This window comes from Mesoplodon densirostris, chromosome 9 (genome assembly GCF_025265405.1).
Source record: "Mesoplodon densirostris isolate mMesDen1 chromosome 9, mMesDen1 primary haplotype, whole genome shotgun sequence".
Taxonomy (NCBI): Eukaryota; Metazoa; Chordata; class Mammalia; order Artiodactyla; family Ziphiidae; genus Mesoplodon; species Mesoplodon densirostris.
Genome location: NC_082669.1, coordinates 15,861,691 through 15,878,480, shown reverse-complemented (window position 1 = coordinate 15,878,480; position 16,790 = coordinate 15,861,691). Strand labels below are relative to the sequence as shown.

At 39.2% G+C, this 16,790-nt stretch overlaps 1 protein-coding gene across 2 annotated transcripts in view; it reads left to right on the top strand.

The window, feature by feature from the left end:
• RELN (reelin) overlaps positions 1 to 16,790 on the top strand; it is a 527,861-nt gene that overhangs the window by 71,868 nt on the left and 439,203 nt on the right. For both annotated transcript variants that reach the window (XM_060107639.1, XM_060107638.1), the window contains exon 2: positions 6,600 to 6,710. In XM_060107639.1, the coding sequence (XP_059963622.1) occupies positions 6,600 to 6,710 (111 nt within the window). The remainder of the gene's footprint in view (positions 1 to 6,599; positions 6,711 to 16,790) is intronic.

Below are 16,790 nucleotides of genomic sequence, written 5' to 3'. Positions count from 1 at the left end.
TTATTTTTTATTTGAGGAAATAGCAGAGTAGCTTCAGAGTGAGGATAAGGGTGTCTTAGTGACAAAATTATCAAATTAATTTGGTATGTACATAAAATATGTATATATATATACACACACATATATATTCACACACAAAGTACATATATGCAAAAGAATCACTCTTATGGTTAAATGTAAAATTCAACAAAAATTTTCTTAGATATTTCTGATTTTTGAGCACTACAATAAAAATACTGCATTAATTTTTATTTTTGCTTCCATTCAGGAGAAACCTCTATTTTCACTTTCCTCAATGAATAACAGTGGTCCCTTTTTTCAGTAGAAGAGATAGAGGTTTTACACTTTTAGTTACATTGGCTATACTACATTCTCAGTGATATTTTATTTTTATGTTATTTTATGTTGTAACAAACATTTCTGTATGGTTGAATTTCTAAAAATTATTTATTTAATTTTTAAATTTTTATACAATTTTAAAGGTTACTTTCCATTTACAGTTATTACAAAATATTGGCTATATTTTCCTGTTGTATAATACATCCTTGAGCCTAACTTACACCCAGCAGTTTGTACCTTCCACCTCCCCATCCCTATATTGCCCCTCCCCCTCCCCCACTGGTAACCACCAGTTTGTTCTGTATATCTGTGAGTCTGCTTCTTTTATGTTATATTTACTAGTTTGTTGTATTTTTTTAGATTCCACATATAAGTGATATCATACAGTATTTATCTTTCTCTGTCTGACTTATTTCACTTAGCATAATGCCCTCTAAGTCCATCTATGTTGCTGCAAATGGCAAAATTTCATTCTTTTTTATGGATGAGTAGTATTCCATTGTATATATATATATACCACAGCTTCTTTATCCATTCATCTGTCAGTGGTCACTTAGGTTGTCTCCATGTGTTGGCAATTGTAAATAATGCTGCTAGAAACACTAGGGTGCATGTATCTTTTCAAATAAGTATTTTTCTTTCTTTTGGATATTGTATGGTTGAATTTAACAACGCTGACAGACTAACCAGGGGCTACAGGTAGAGATAAGAGGAAACATTTGATGAAAGGGAAAGAATAGGACAAAGAGAAGGATGTCCCTCACATTGTTTCAAAGTCAAAGTGCCTTGGTGTAAAGTTTTTGTTATCTTGCTCAGATTGCTCATGGATTTGCTCCAATGCTCTCGTCGACATAAACATGTGGGCTGCAGACATTCTGACGTTTCCTACAAAAGAGCAGGGAATCAAAACTGTGTCAGGTGTTTCTTAAATACAGAAACTAGACCGATTATCTTCTTGAGTAAAAGGGACCTGGTGCCCAGAAGATATCACTTTAATTTTGTAAGAGTCTGAGCAACATTTCCTCTTTTGTGAAAACAGAGACCAGTTACCAACCAGTTCACGTATGGATTATGCATTACATCTGTTTAGAGGAGGAAAGGGAATGCTTGTTCCACAGTGTCAGCAGTGGAGCATTTTTCCAAAGGCAAATCTCATTTTTTCCCTAAAAAGTAAATTCCCAACTCCAGCAGGCAGAAAAATAGATGATAATCAATTCATTTTTAACAGGAACTCTTTCTTTAGTTGATGTCTATAAACATACAGTATCTGAGAACGTATGTATACTGAAGTTCATTTGCCGTTTTAACAAATGTCTTTGGCTGGTCTCTGAGTCAGTTTCTGTCTGCATTGATCTGTCTTGCACTCTGGAAAATGTTTTAAATATAGAAATAGCCAACTTTTCTCTGTTTTCTTTTTTTTCCCCATGTGGCTTCTCCAAGTGGGATTCATCTGACTGACAGTCTGGGATTCATAATCTACTTTTCCTCTAGAAACAAGTTGAAGATAAGACAACCTGGCTCTACTTTTCTATGAATGAGCTATTCATGAATAAATATTTCCATGCATATTTATTGAACACCCAAAAGTGTCAGGAATTGTTTCAGGTACTTGAGATACGTTACTGAAAGAAACACTCAAGATGCCTGCTTTGATGGAGTTTACATTCTACAGAATGAGAATGACAATAAACATAATCAACAAAAAATACTTTAAGTAAATATATCAGTATAATATATCAGTATTAGAAGGTGATAATTATAGAAAAAAAGTGGGGATGGGGAAGTTAGAACAAAGTATGGGGCATTGGAAATGTGGATATTGCAGAGACCGGGGGCTGGGGCCTGTTTGTGATTTTAAATACTGTGGTTAAGGCAGGCCTCATTGAGAGGGTGACATCTGAGTTGACTTGAAAGAGGTGAGGGAATTGACCCTTCACATATCTGCAGAAAGAGAGTCCCAGGCAGAGAGGAAAGAGCTAGTGCAAAGGCTTGGCATATCTGAATAACAGCAAGGAGGCCTGTGTGCCTGGAGTGGGGTGAGTCAGGGGGAAAGCAGAAGGTCATGGGAACAGAGATGGCACGGAGGCAGATCACATAGGACCTTGTTGGCCACTGTAAAGACTTTGAGAGCGTCGGAGAGTTGTAAGCAGGGGAATGACATGATTGGATGTCTAAAAAGAATTCCTCTGACTCTTACACTGAGATTAGGCTGCAGAGAGAGGATAGAACCAGGAAGACCAGACTGATGTCTAATGAAACAACAGGAGAGATGATGGTAGCTCAGAACAGTGTGGTAAGTGGTCAGATTCTGGATATGATCTGAAGGTAGAGCCGGCAGGATTTACTGATGGACTGCATTCAGGGTATGGGAGAAGGTGATTCCAAAATTGACTTAGAGGTTTTCGGCCTGAGCAGCAGGAACAACGGTGCTGCCATCAGCAGAGTTGGGGAAGGCTGCAGGAGACGCAGGTTTGCAGGGTGGGCTGGGTGTTCAGTTTTGGTCGTGTTGAAGTTGAGACATCTCGTGGACATCTAAACGGGGGTGTTGAGCAGAAGCTTCATATATATCTGGAGTGTATTTATAAAGAGGTCTGGACTGGAGAAAGAAATTTGAGAGTAGTTAGCTTATGGATGGTATTTAAAGCCAAGAGTCTCTAAGAGTAGTAAGTGTTTTTCTTACGAATTTCTTTTTTTTTTCAAGTCATTTAATGTTTAGAAATGATTTCTCGCATATGTAAGCCCACCTACCCTTGAGGTTATCAAATAATAGGTACTCACATCACTACTAGGAATAGAACCAAGCAGAGAGAAAACCTTGCTCAGTCTGACATAGCAGATTAATAATATTGGGAATGAAGTCCAGTTCTCTTATTCATGGGCTGTTTTCACTAGACCTTGCTGCTTCAGCACCCAAGAATCTAAGTAAAGAAGAGAACTGATCTGAAGCAGGCTCCTCTTACGGTGTATGGAAGAATTAAGATAGAATTTGCTTCATCCTCTGGGTCTGGAGAGGCACTGGGTGGTAGGTGAGAGGGGAGGTCTGGAAAGGATTAACAGTCTGGTTGGATATCTAAGGGGCACAGTAGACCTTGGCCATGCTCAGTTTCCAAATGAGTCACAGGCCACCCAGATAGCTTACTAGATGTACATCTCTAAGCTATTGAAACTTCCCTAGATATGTACAAGCCACCAATAAATTGAATTTATCAATTGTCATGGTAGACATGGCAGGGCTTATGTTTTGCTGGGAGGGACATAGCTGTTTGAGGCCAGAGCTGAATAGCTGAGTAGAAGAAAGATTGAGAGCTGCCATGCATGGTTCTTTTCTTTCTCAGCCACTTCTCCCAGAGTGTTTAGCGTCTGTTTTAAATTAACATTGAGCAGATGCTTGAAGAGTATCTTTTGGAAAGACAGTTAAACTAATAACAAGCTGGGGATGCTCATTTATCTTGGGCCCATTTGAGATCACAGCTCAGACTTGAGTGGACTGTGGTTGGAAATGAAGTAGTGGGTGGGAAGGGTACATGGAGAATCCTGGCAGGCAGTAGGACTCAGATGTGGGTAGTCCAATGATTGGACATACCCAGGCATCTGGCGAGGGAGCTGCCAGGAGGTCTGTACAGGACCCCAGTTCTCAGGAAGGGAGGAGCAAAGCAGGGCTTCCAGGTCTGAAAAAGGGCAGGGAAAGGTAACTGACTTTTATTGATTCATTACTGTGTGCATGATAGTGTGTTAAGGATCTAGATACATTGATAGATAATACGTATTTGTCTTTATTTCTTACAGTAGACCTGATAGTGTTATGATTCCCTTTTGTATATGGGGAGTCTATGACTCACGCTAAGGTCACACCCTGGACAAAGGTAGAAAGAGGTGAGACTCAGATTCAGTTTTGCCTCAATCCCAAACACATAAACCCTTACATTTTTCAGAATCTTGGAAATAGGAACCAGAGTAGAAGCATAAAGGAATGCAGAGGAGTCCCCAGGGGCTGCATTTGTGCATGAACGTGGGATTGGTGCAATCTTGCTGGAGTAGACTGGAGTGGATTGAGAGGAAGTAGGTAAAAGCAAGGTCCCGTGGGTCCACAGCAAGACTCTGCAGGTTGGGTCTGATTTGCTGTGAAGGACAATCTGAGACACAGCACTTGAGTTCAGTGGTTAGTATAGGCAACTTAACAGGAAGTAACCTAATTCTAAACCTCCCGGATGGGGCACAGAAGCAGTTTAAGCACTTTTTACCTCACTGAACCAAAGGATGAAGGCAGCAATACAGCCAACTGTGGGAATCTGGGGTGAGCAGAACAGGGGGCCGACGACTAGGGTGTTATTCTACAGACGAGGAACTTTAGACTCTGAGAGGTGAGGTGGTTTTGCTGGAGAACAGGGAGCAGTAGATGAGGGCCCAGTACCAGATCTCATCCCTTATCTGGCCTAGGGCTTCACCCACCATGCCATAGGTGACACCTCCTGGCTGCCTTGGGCCCTCTTCCTTGCTAGTAACAGTGATAGTGACTCCTGTAGCTTTCGTTTTGCTTTTCAAATACTCCTAATGCATGTGAATAATGTGGGAAAGAGGTTATTAAACAAAAATTTGGCCACGGCCACTTTGCCACTTTGGGATTTGGTGGGGGCTGGTAGGTGTAGGTCAGGGAGAAAATGGGAGATAAGCCAGGTAAACAGCATCAACAAGTTTTAGATGTTATCACATGGTCCTGGACAAAGTTCTTAATTGCTCTGTGTCACAGATTCCTCACTTGTATCCTGAGAATGATTACAGTACCCCCTTTATAGAGATGTTTTGTTAATGAAATAAGATAATACATGTAAACTACTTATCTCAGTGCCCTGCTGAATGGTTTTCATGTGGTTTATATGCCAGCACTCAAAATACTAGCTATTATCTTATTAAAGGATACGGAGATGATTTATTCCAACATCCAATGCCATTTTGGGGGTAGCATGATGTCCGACTGTTCTGTTGATACATGTGTCTTATTTATGTTTTATAATATGGATGTTTAAAACCATTCCACTCTACTCACTGGATTTCCTGGAGTTTAATTTAAACATTCTCATCACAGTTAATGTAACTCTGGTCTCCTTATTGCCAGCAAGCATTTATGACAGCCTTGCACTGCGTACTACCGAAATAGTATTACCTTCTCCTGGCTGCTTCCTACAAATGCCTTCATCCTGATGTAATAAAGGCAATGCAGGAGAAAAAATTATTATGTCAAGGAGGAAATTAGGATCAACTTTTAGGGTGGTGAGCAAGATACAATTTTTTATTTATTTATTTATTTATTTATTTATTTATTTATTATTTTTTTTTCTTTTTGTGGTATGCGGGCCTCTCACTGTTGTGGCCTCTCCCGTTGCGGAGCACAGGCTCCGGATGCGCAGGCCCAGCGGCCATGGCTCACGGGCCCAGCCGCTCCGCGGCATATGGGATCCTCCCAGACTGGGGCACGAACCCGTATCCCCTGCATCGGCAGGCGGACTCTCAACCACTGCGCCACCAGGGAGGCCCGATACAATTTTTTAATAAGCCAAACCTGAGTAGTGTACAGATACACTTAATTTGACCCTTTTTTCCCCAGGAACAGCCTGATTTTCTGGTTATAAAACCATCTGGACTCCTCTCGTAGACTTTGTACTAAAACTTAAAGCATGTAGTGGTCTCCTTTCCTGTTCTCAAAGGGAGAAGGGCTGACTGTCTTCATGCAAATTAGTCTACTTTTGTTGAAAGACTCCAGGGGACTCATCTATGAAACATAGAGTAACAATAAGAAATGCAGTGCAGCTTACTATTCGGCTTTCAGCTGATGTAAGATTGTTTCCCACAATATTGAATATTAAAAAAAATAAGAGTGTTTCATCACAATGCCAAAACTCCAGCAATGCCTTTGACTGCCTTCAGGGGTGGTGATGGAGGTGGGGAAACTGACTATTCAGTACTATATTATTTTCCGATGATTTTGCACATAGCTAGGGAAAGTGTAAATGAATGCAGAAAGGTGGGACTGATGTACTAAATTTAGGACCAGCAATTACAGACATTGGAGTTCTGAGCTTTTGTTTTTTTTCTTTTTCCTCCTCTGTAATTTCTAATATAAAGAAAATACTAAGTAGGGATAGTATAAAAATAATTTGTTAATAATGAGTAAAGATTGTTTTAACAATGTCTGACACTTCAGAAATGTATCTCATTATTCTGACTGTATTAATTAAGGTTTCTTTTTTTCCCCTGTATTTCAGTGACAATTTCAACAAGCACCTTCTTTGATGGCTTACTGGTGACAGGACTATACACATCTACAAGTGTTCAGGCTTCACAGAGCATCAGAGGGTCCAGTGCTTTTGGATTTGGTAAGCTATCCTGACATAAGAAACCCATGACTGTCTACATTTTATAGAGTTACAGGTCTTATTTTTTGGAATATCTGTTTTAAAAGTATTTGACATTTATTATTTCAGAAAAAATAATCTGAAGTGATTTTTGTGTGTTTGCTTGAAGTTAGGTGAATTGAAATAGATCATGTAAATATGCAACCAACCATGAGCTTGGTGTTACGGTCTTTCTATCCCTCTCCGTGTACTACTGCTATTACACTTGGTCCTGTGGGGTTTGAGTAGATTCCTGTGTTCTGTCATTTAGGTTGCTGGAATTGGAATTCATTCTGATGCCCATGCATTTATTCAGTAACCTGTTTTTATAAACAGTTCTTAAAATCCTGAATAGATGAAAAGTGTCACATTGTTTGGCAAGTAAGCATCGCACACAGTGGAAGATAGCAATGATTGTTGAAATGATTACATTCTGTGAGAATTCATGAAATAATGTGATTTAATATTTGAAATACTTATATGGAGTCTTTGTCCTTAAACCAGAGACCTGGAAGGTTACTTAAGTGGAGAGGCCGAAGGCTACATGATGGTCACTGATCACAGAGGATTCTCGATTTGGAAATCTAGAGTTTACCCATAACTCGATAAACATGCTGAGCTGGAATTAAGTAGACCCTTTACAGCATCAAAAATGCAAATTTAACATATCAATTTATATAAGACATGAAATCGCTGATCCTACTCTAAGGTTAGAAAACTGCACAAGACTTCCTCCACTGATGTGAGAAAGACAAAATTGCATTATCTAAAGCAGCCACGTGTTCACCATTTTACTTTTTCTGGGATACTTATTAAATGAATAAATTTTACCTACTTTTGATGTACGAAAGAACATCTCCTCTATGTTGAGTCCCAGCAGAGCTCTGCCCAGATGACTCACTGCTTGATGTCAGAGCAATAATATTGAGGCTGCATTGTTACCCTACTGGCCCAAGATGAGGTTCACAGCCTCAGGGCTTAAAGGAACCTAGAAGTCATTTAATAATCCTGTTAAAATTATTTGACATTGAGGATTTGCCCCATTTTAGATACCAAATAAGCTTTTATAATCTGTTGGTAACTACTTATAAGGTCTAATCCTTAAGGAAAAAAATTTAAGTCTAAAAATTCCACTCTTTTAGCCTCACCCTTTCTGTACTCTGTAAAAGTGAAAGGTCAGCTTACAATCATATATATAATATGTGTACATAAATATATGACATACTACGTGTTATGTTACCATAGGATTTCCAAGTAGGGTTACCAGATTTAATAAATAAAAATGTACAAGACATTGGTTACATTTAAATTTTAGATAAAAACATTTTTAGGATAAGTATGCAGTATTTGGGATAAGATGTCCTGGGTTCTACCTTAACCCAATTAAATCAAAACCTCTGGGAGCCCGGCTTGGCATTGGCTCCCCAGGTGATTCTAATGTTTACCCAGAGTTGAGAACCACTGTACTGGATCAGTCCAGGGTCCAGCATCTTCAGCATCCCTGGGAACTTGTAAATATAGAGTTACTGGCCTTACTCCAGACTCAGAGAATCAGATACTCTGGGGGGTGAGATGCAGTGATCACTTTTTAATAGGGACTCCAGGTGATTTTGATACACACTAAATTTTAAGAACCACTCATCTACATTAGTTAAATGGGAGGGACATTATTTAAATAACCATGTAAATATGTAATAGTACATCTTGCTAGGGGCTAGGCAGGAAATGTACTGAGTGCTGGGAAAGGGCGTGACAGAGAAAGGAGATCTAGTCTGGAGTAAAATGACATGTAGTTTGGAAAGGCTTTCCTGGGGCAGTGATATTGAGCTAAGATGTGAAGGATGAGGAGGAATTAGTTCGCTAAAGGTCTGTGGAATGTGGGACACAGCATACCTGAAGGAGAGAACAGTAGATGCAAAGGCCTCAGGATGGGAAGAGGCTGGCTGTGTTCTAGGAATGGAAAGAACACCTTGGAGTGGCTGACCTGGAACAAGAGGGCAAGAGGTAAGGCTGGATAGGACACCAGGGCCAGATCATTCAGGATCTTAAGCAGAGAGTGCCACTGAGGGTTTTGGGCTGAGGAGATCACTCTGGTGTCAGTGTGGAGAACAAACTGTCGGGTCAGCAGTGGATGCAGAAAGACTGTTCTGTGGTTAAAGGTCTGATGTGACAAGGCATGGAAGGAGTTCAGGTGCAGGCTGGCATCGGCCAAGCCTGGACCGGAAGGAACATATTAGGGGGGGATAAGAGTGTGGGCCGTGCAGTCAGGCAGACCTGCTTGCAGATCCATACCCCGACCTTCGTTAGTCATGGGCCTCAGCCACGTTGCTTAAATTCTCTAAGCTTAAGTTCCTCATCTATGAAATGCTGATGACAATGGCAAAATACTCAGTAAAACTAGGTGTTCCAAAATTATAAATCTTGATACCTGAAGCAGCTGCTGCTGAAGTCTGAGCTGAGACCTGAAGTCTCATTCCAGGACTTGCATATACTTCCTTTGGTGGGAGTGAGGAGGAAGCACACACACACAAACAGGTCTCAGGTGGAATTTTTCTGAAGCTTTTAGACCCAGATGGTTTGAGAGGACTTGGCTGCATGAAGTAACCATCATTTACCAAGTTGGAGCCTTTAAATGAGAAAAATCATTAAATATCATTTGTAGTATATTATAAACACATTTTGAAAGAACATATAAAAGGCATGTATCATATTGCCTCAGATTTTAGCTAGTAACCAAACAAAAAACTAACAATTGAGAATTGTTAGAAATGATTTAAAGACACTTTCTTTAAGGCTTTTAGGCTTTAAGACATTTTCTGTTGTGACTTTGAAAGCTGTAAAAAGGCAGTTTCACTTGAATTTGAATGTATTTTGATTAGCTTAAGTTGCATGTAGTCTTCCCATGACCACCAGCCCTAGGATACAGAGTCTGAAGAGGCTTCTGAACTTGAAGCTCATTGATGGTAGTTTGACCTCCATAATCAAACTCTCAGGTCTCCCACTGGTCACTTGGCATTTTTTTTTAACATCTTTATTGGAGTATAATTGCTTTACAATGTTGTGTTAGTTTCTGCTGTATAACAAAGTGAATCAGCTATATGTATACATATATATATCCCCATATCTCCTCCCCATATCTCTTCCCTCTTGCGTCTCCCTCCCACCCTCCCTATCCCACCCCTCTAGGTGGTCACAAGGCACCAAGCTGAGCTGATCTCCCTGTATAATGCAGCTGCTTCCCACTAGCTATCTGTTTTACATTTCGTAGTGTATATATGTCAATGCTACTCTCTCACTTCGTCCCAGCTTACCCTTCCCCCTCCCTGTGTCCTCTAGTCCATTCTCTACGTCTGCGTTTTTATTCCTGTCCTGCCCCTAGTTTCTTCAGAACCATTTTTTTTTAGATTCCATATATATGTGTTAGCATATGGTATTTGTTTTTCTCTTTCTGACTTACTTCACTCTGTATGACAGTCTCTAGGTCCATCCACCTCACCGCAAATAACTCAATTTCGTTTCTTTTTATGGCTGAGTAACATTCCATTGTATATATGTGCCACATCTTCTTTATCCATTTATCTGTCGATGGACACTTAGGTTGCTTCCATGTCCTGGCTATTGTAAATAGAGCTGAAGTGAACATTGTGGTATATGAGTCTTTTTCGAATTATGGTTTTCTCAGGGTATATGCCCAGTAGTGGGATTGCTGGGTCGTATGGTAGTTCTATTTTTAGTTTTTTAAGGAACCTCCATCCTGTTCTCCATAGTGGCTGTATAAATTTACATTCCCACCAGCAGTGCAAGAGGGTTCCCTTTTCTCCACACCCTCTGCAGCATTTATTGTTTGTAGATTTTTTGATGATGGCCATTCTGACTGGTGTGAGGTGATACCTCATTGTAGTTATGATTTGTATTTCTCTAATGATTAGTGATGTTGAGCATCCTTTCATGTATGTGTTTGTTGGCAATCTGTATATCTTCTTTGGATAAATGTGTATTTAGATATTCTGCCCATTTTTGGCTTGGGTTGTTTGTTTTTTTGATATTGAGCTGCATGAGCTACTTGTATATTTTGGAGATTAATCTTTTGTCTGTTGCTTCGTTTGCAGATATTTTCTCCCATTCTGAGGGTTGTCTTTTTTATGGTTTCCTTTGCTGTGCAAAAGCTTTTAAATTTCATTAGGTCCCATTTGTTTATTTTTGTTTTTATTTCCATTTCTCTAGGAGGTGGGTCAGAAAGGATTTTGCTGTGATGCATGTCATAGAGTATTATGCCTATGTTTTTCTCTAAGAGTTTTATAGTGTCTGGCCTTACATTTAGGTCTTTAATCCATTTTGAGTTTATTAAACTCTGAAGAACCTAGGGGCAGGACAGGAATAAAAACACAGACGAAGGGAGGATGGGAGGGAGACGCAAAAGGGAGGGGATATGGGAACATATGTATATGTATAACTGATTAAATTTGTAAAATAAAAAAAAAATTGTAAAACTCCTAGAAGAAAATACAGAAGGAAAGCTCCTTGAAAAAAAAAAAAAAAAAAAAAAAAAAAAAACACAGACGAAGAGAATGGACTTGAGGACACGGGGAGGGGGAAGGGGAAGCTGGGACGAAGTGAGAGAGTGGCATGGACATATATACACTACCAAATGTAAAATGGATAGCTAGTGGGAAGCAGCCACATAGCACAGGGATATCAGCTCGGTGCTTTGTGACCACCTAGAGGGGTGGGATAGGGAGGGTGGGAGGGAGACGCAAGAGGGAGGAGATATGGGGATATATGTATATGTACAGCTGATTCACTTTGTTGTACAGCAGAAACTAACATACCATTGTAAAGCAATTATACTCCAATAAAGATGTTAAAAAATAAAATAAAATAATATACGTGAATATTGTTAAACAGTTAATCTTCATAAATAATAGAATAGAAAGCAGAAGATTAAATGTCTTTGTAGGTAAATGGTCATTTTTGGAAAGAAAAGCACATTAATTTTTTGGGTATTTAAGTTTAATATATTCTTTATAATTTAAATAAAATAGAAAAAATTCAATTTGAGTAGGGTATAGGTGAGAAAGTAGAGAAAAAGTCTTATAGAAGACTTATAGAAAATGTAACAGAATTGCTGCTTCTTGATAGTTTAGTAGTTATAGTAGGATCAGGCTGAAGTAGTGTGGCATTCTTTGATCTAGAACAGAAGAATTATTGAATACATAATCTATCATTAGGCTCTGACTTAATTGATGGACTGTTAAGCAAACATGACTTGTTTGGCATTTTCCCAATATGTTGTGGAATTAGTGTGTGATATGTTTAACTAGCTGTGATAAATAAGGCAAAGTAAAACATATAGTTGAGTCTAAAAAGGTACTTCGGAAAGTCTTTTCTGCTTATAGTTAAGTTTAATCGTACTGATTACACTAAAGTTATAGCCACTCTCTTTTGAATACAAAATGTATGTATGACCAGCCAAAATAAGGCCATAATTATCCTTAAGATACTGTGGTATAAATGTAATTCCACTAACAAAACTACAGCCTTTTCTGCGAAACCAGAATTCTTTAAATCATACCTCACTGACCAAAAATAGACAAATGCCTAATAGCCAGAAATACATTAAGACAATAGCTATGCAAAAGATGACTGTATGCCAGCAATGCGTGATTTTAAATACCTCATTTTGCTTGTCAGTATAAGAAAACATGCTGCTCTAGGGAAGTGTGATGTTTAATTATGGGTATCTCTTTGTGTATCCCAGAAAAAAATGCTTCCCTCTTGTCTTTGGCACTGAATTCCAGCTCAGTCATGTAAATCTTCAAGGCTTATTGTGGTTGCTCAATGAAATGCTATTTGAATATCCTTTCATACAAAATTGTTCCTTTTCCAGACACTGAAATACATTTTACTCAATATTTAGTATTCTGGCTCTAAAAGCATGTTACTCAGTTTTTGGTATTCTGGCTCTCTAAAACCTGAGAATCAGGTTTGCACGTCTGATGGGTAGCTGCCACACTTCAAATTGTTAGACCATGCATAAATTAAACTTTTGTTAGACCTTGCGTAAATTGCTTTGCAATTCCTAGATAATTTTACTCAGCTAATACATCAGCCATTTTAGCAGTTTTTCATGTAAACCTTTATAATCGCCTATGTGTTTCATTTATTTTTTCTGTAATAATTAGCCATTCGAGAGTCAATCATTTGTTAATTTATAAAACTCTTAAAATGGCAAGACTTGATGGAATCTAAGTTTGGGGAGAAAATGTAGTAAACAGATCCAAGATATGTTCTTGGATTCAGTCAATCCTGTCATGTTTTTAGTAGATTAAGCAACTACCATAAAAATTTAATATTTTCAGCATTATCTTTGAAGCCCAGTATTAGAACTTTCGAACTTAATGATCTGATTTTTTTTCCAGTGTGATATGACACTCTAACTTTAGATGAATAGGGATAGATTTACAAAGCAAAGTAAATATTTTAAGATTTCAAATTTTAGTAAATCTTATATTGGTCACTAGTTGATAAGAATGTGTACTTTACCAGTAGATTTAGATTGTATGTTAATCTTTCATTTCCAGAATGCAAGTTTTTTTTTTGTTTTGTTTGTTTGTTTGTTTGTTTGGTGGTACGCGGGCCTCTCAGTGTTGTGGCCTCTCCCGTTGCGGAGCACAGGCTCCAGACGCACAGGCTCAGCGGCCATGGCTCACGGGCCCAGCCGCTCCGCGGCATGTGGGATCTTCCCGGACCGGGGCACGAACCCGTGTCCCCTGCATTGGCAGGCGGACTCTCAACCACTGCACCACCAGGGAAGCCCTAGAATGCAAGTTTTTGTTACTACTTTGTTTTATTGTCACTAAGAATAAAGTGAATAAATAACAATAACAACAACAATAATAATTGTTATTATTGATTAATAATAATAATAATTATTATTATTATTAATTATTATATACTATATGATATATAATTATTATAATAAAAATTGATAATAACAATAATAATAATAATAATAAAATAATAAAAAATATTTAAGCTAATTTTTGGATATCCTTCACATTAAAACTAACTAGAACTTTTTACAACTTTACTAAGTATCACCAGGACCGCTGCATCCCTGGACATTAACTATAGTTCAGTCTTAGGTATCCTGTTTGTGTGGCTGAGACATACACGTGTTATGAATACATACACATATTTAGGCCATAATATCTGTAAAGAAGGAGCAACCACTAGCAACTTCATTAAATAACATCCTGTATAGTAGTGGTCTTTATTTATTGGCTGCAATTAAGTTTAATTACTCAGATGATCTTGTTAAATTTATTTTGTCTGTCTCTTTACAGAGAACCGCTTTGTAACATACTTGAGGAATTTTAAACACATTGAGGGATTGGAAGCAGGACCTTTTATTGGGTATGGTAAATGGTCTATAATTAACAAGAAGACTCTAGTTTAATTAAACAAATTACTGTAGTCAATAGTACAAAGAGCATAGTTGACAAAAGATGAAATTGCCATTAATTTTTCCTCTTTATAGGGTATTAGACTAAGTTTGTTCTTTATTCATTCCATCTGGGTATGCCAGCATTACCTTGATTAAGAAATACTGTTATATAGTTTGCATTTGACACATGACAAAGAATTCAGGGATATTTCCCAGTTCCTAAATCTAAAAAGAATCACTAAAAAGAATCACTTACTAGAGTAATGGGCATGATGAATAAAACTGTTGGATTCATCAATCGACAAATTGCTAGAGAAAATGTTGAGGGGCATGAGATTTGGGCCCAGCGGAGGAGTTAGTGGAGAAAGGCAGCTCAGTGCAGGGGTCGTGACGTGAGCTCTGGAGTGAGGCAGCTCGAGCTCTATGCCCGGCCCTGCCTCTTCCTACCTTGGACCACATACGTTCCTTCCCTGAGCTTCAGCGTCTGCATTTGTAAAATGAGGTTGATAAGAAAGGCCAGTTCACAAAGTTGTTAGGTGGGTTAAGTGAGATGATCTATTCAACTGCCTTGTATATATGTTCAAAATAGGTGTTTTTTTTTTAAACACTCAGAAAGAAGTGAGAATTCTTTCTTTGAAGTAGGAAACAGAATGACAAGATGCTTCAAGTGGCAGAAGTTATGAAAGTGGGAGGTGACATTAATTTGGAGTGGGGGAAATACACCCAATTTTTAAAAATAATTAATTAATTAATCGGCTGCATTGGGTCTTCGTTGCTGCACAGGCTTTCTCTAGTTGCGGCGAGTGGGGGCTACTCTTCGTTGCGGTGCGCGGGCTTCTCATTGCGGTGACTTCTCTTGTTGTGGAGCACGGGCTCTAGGCGCACGGGCTTAAGTAGTTGCAACACGGTGGCTCAGTAGTTGCAGCATGCAGGTTCAGTAGTTGTGGCTCATGGGCTCTAGAGTGCAGGCTCAGTAGTTGTGGCACATGGGCTTAGTTGCTCCGCGGCATGTGGGATCTTCCCAGACCAGTGATCAAACCCGTGTCCCCTGCATTGGCAGGCGGATTCTTAACCACTGTGCCACCAGGGAAGTCCTGCACCCAATTTCTTACCCATAGAACGTGGAGCTGAAATGTACCTTGGGTAGAGCCTGGCTCAGCCCCTGCCCCAATGTATAGGTAAGGAGGCAGGGCTTAGGAAGGGCAAGTGGTGACTCTGCAAGAGAGAGAGTGTAGGTGTGAAGACTAAAACCAGGTGTTCTGACGTCATATACAGTCTCAGATACTTTTTAAAAAAATACAATTCACATACTATAAATTTACCATTTGAAGTGTACTTTTCAGTGATTTCTAGTACATTCACAAGGTTGTGCAACGAACACCACTATCCGATTCCAGAACATTTCGTCACCTCCAAAGGAAACCCCATCCCTGTTAGCAGCCACTCCCTATTCCTTCCTCCCCTAGTCTCTGACAACTACTGATCTACATTCTGTCTCTATGGACTTGCCTGTTTTAGACATTTCAAGTAGACAGAATCATATAATATGTGGCCCTTTGTGTCTGGCTTCTTTTACTTAGCATGATGTTTTCAGGGTTCATCCATGTTGTAGCATATATCAGTACTCCATTCCTTTTTATGGCTAAATCATATTCCATTGTATGGATATACTACAGCTTTAAGTGATATACTATATTTGGTAGTGTCCAGATTCTTAAAAGGAGTTAGGGCTGTGCAAATGGGAAAAGTTCAAGGAGGTTGCAAACTGAAGTACCACCAGAATCCTTAAGTAGCTCATCAGCAGCTCTGACAGCTCTGAAGATGCAAATTGCTTCACCTGTTCTATGGTTCAGACCAGAAAATAGCTAGAAATCAAGATAAATGACTCCTTTGCCCTCCTTTCTCCCATTTAAGGGAGATAGGCCACTGTGGCATGTTTTTATCCTAACCCTTTGGCCTCAGTTTAAACCACGGGATACACAAGCTAAGCTGAGTCATTCAAATTTACTAGTACAGGAATTTGGAATTAAGACTCATCAATCACAGTTCAACAATTCATGAGCTGGATCAAGGCACATGGAACTATTTGGGAGCTCTGTGCAGCCCTCCTCCACAGTGGCTCAGAGGAAGGTCGTGCAGAGAGAGGAGAAGAAGAGAGAGACAGAATGCTGCCTGGGGTATCAGAGCTTTCCAGGCTCTTATTTTAGGCTTTCTTCCCACCAGGCTCAGATAGTCTTGGGCTCTAAGAAACAATTAAAAATAGTTAACAATTATCAAGCACTTGCTATGAGCCAGGTGTGTTGCAGGTATTAACTCTTTTGATCCTAACAAAAATCCTACTATAATTATGCTCATCTTGTTGGTAAAGAACCTAAGGTACAGAGTGGGCAGGTAACTTGCCCAGGGTCGCACACAGGGAGTTAGTAGCAAAGCCATAATCCAAACCCGGGTCTATAGCCTCTCATTAAACTCCACTTACAGACCAAGCCAGCTTGAGTTGGTTTCTATTACAACCAAAAAAACCTTGACTAAAAAAAGGCCCTCTCTGCTTTAGCCCTGTGTGTCCCTAACCCCCATCTCCTCCCAGCCTCCTTCTATTCCTTTCCAGTCACCTA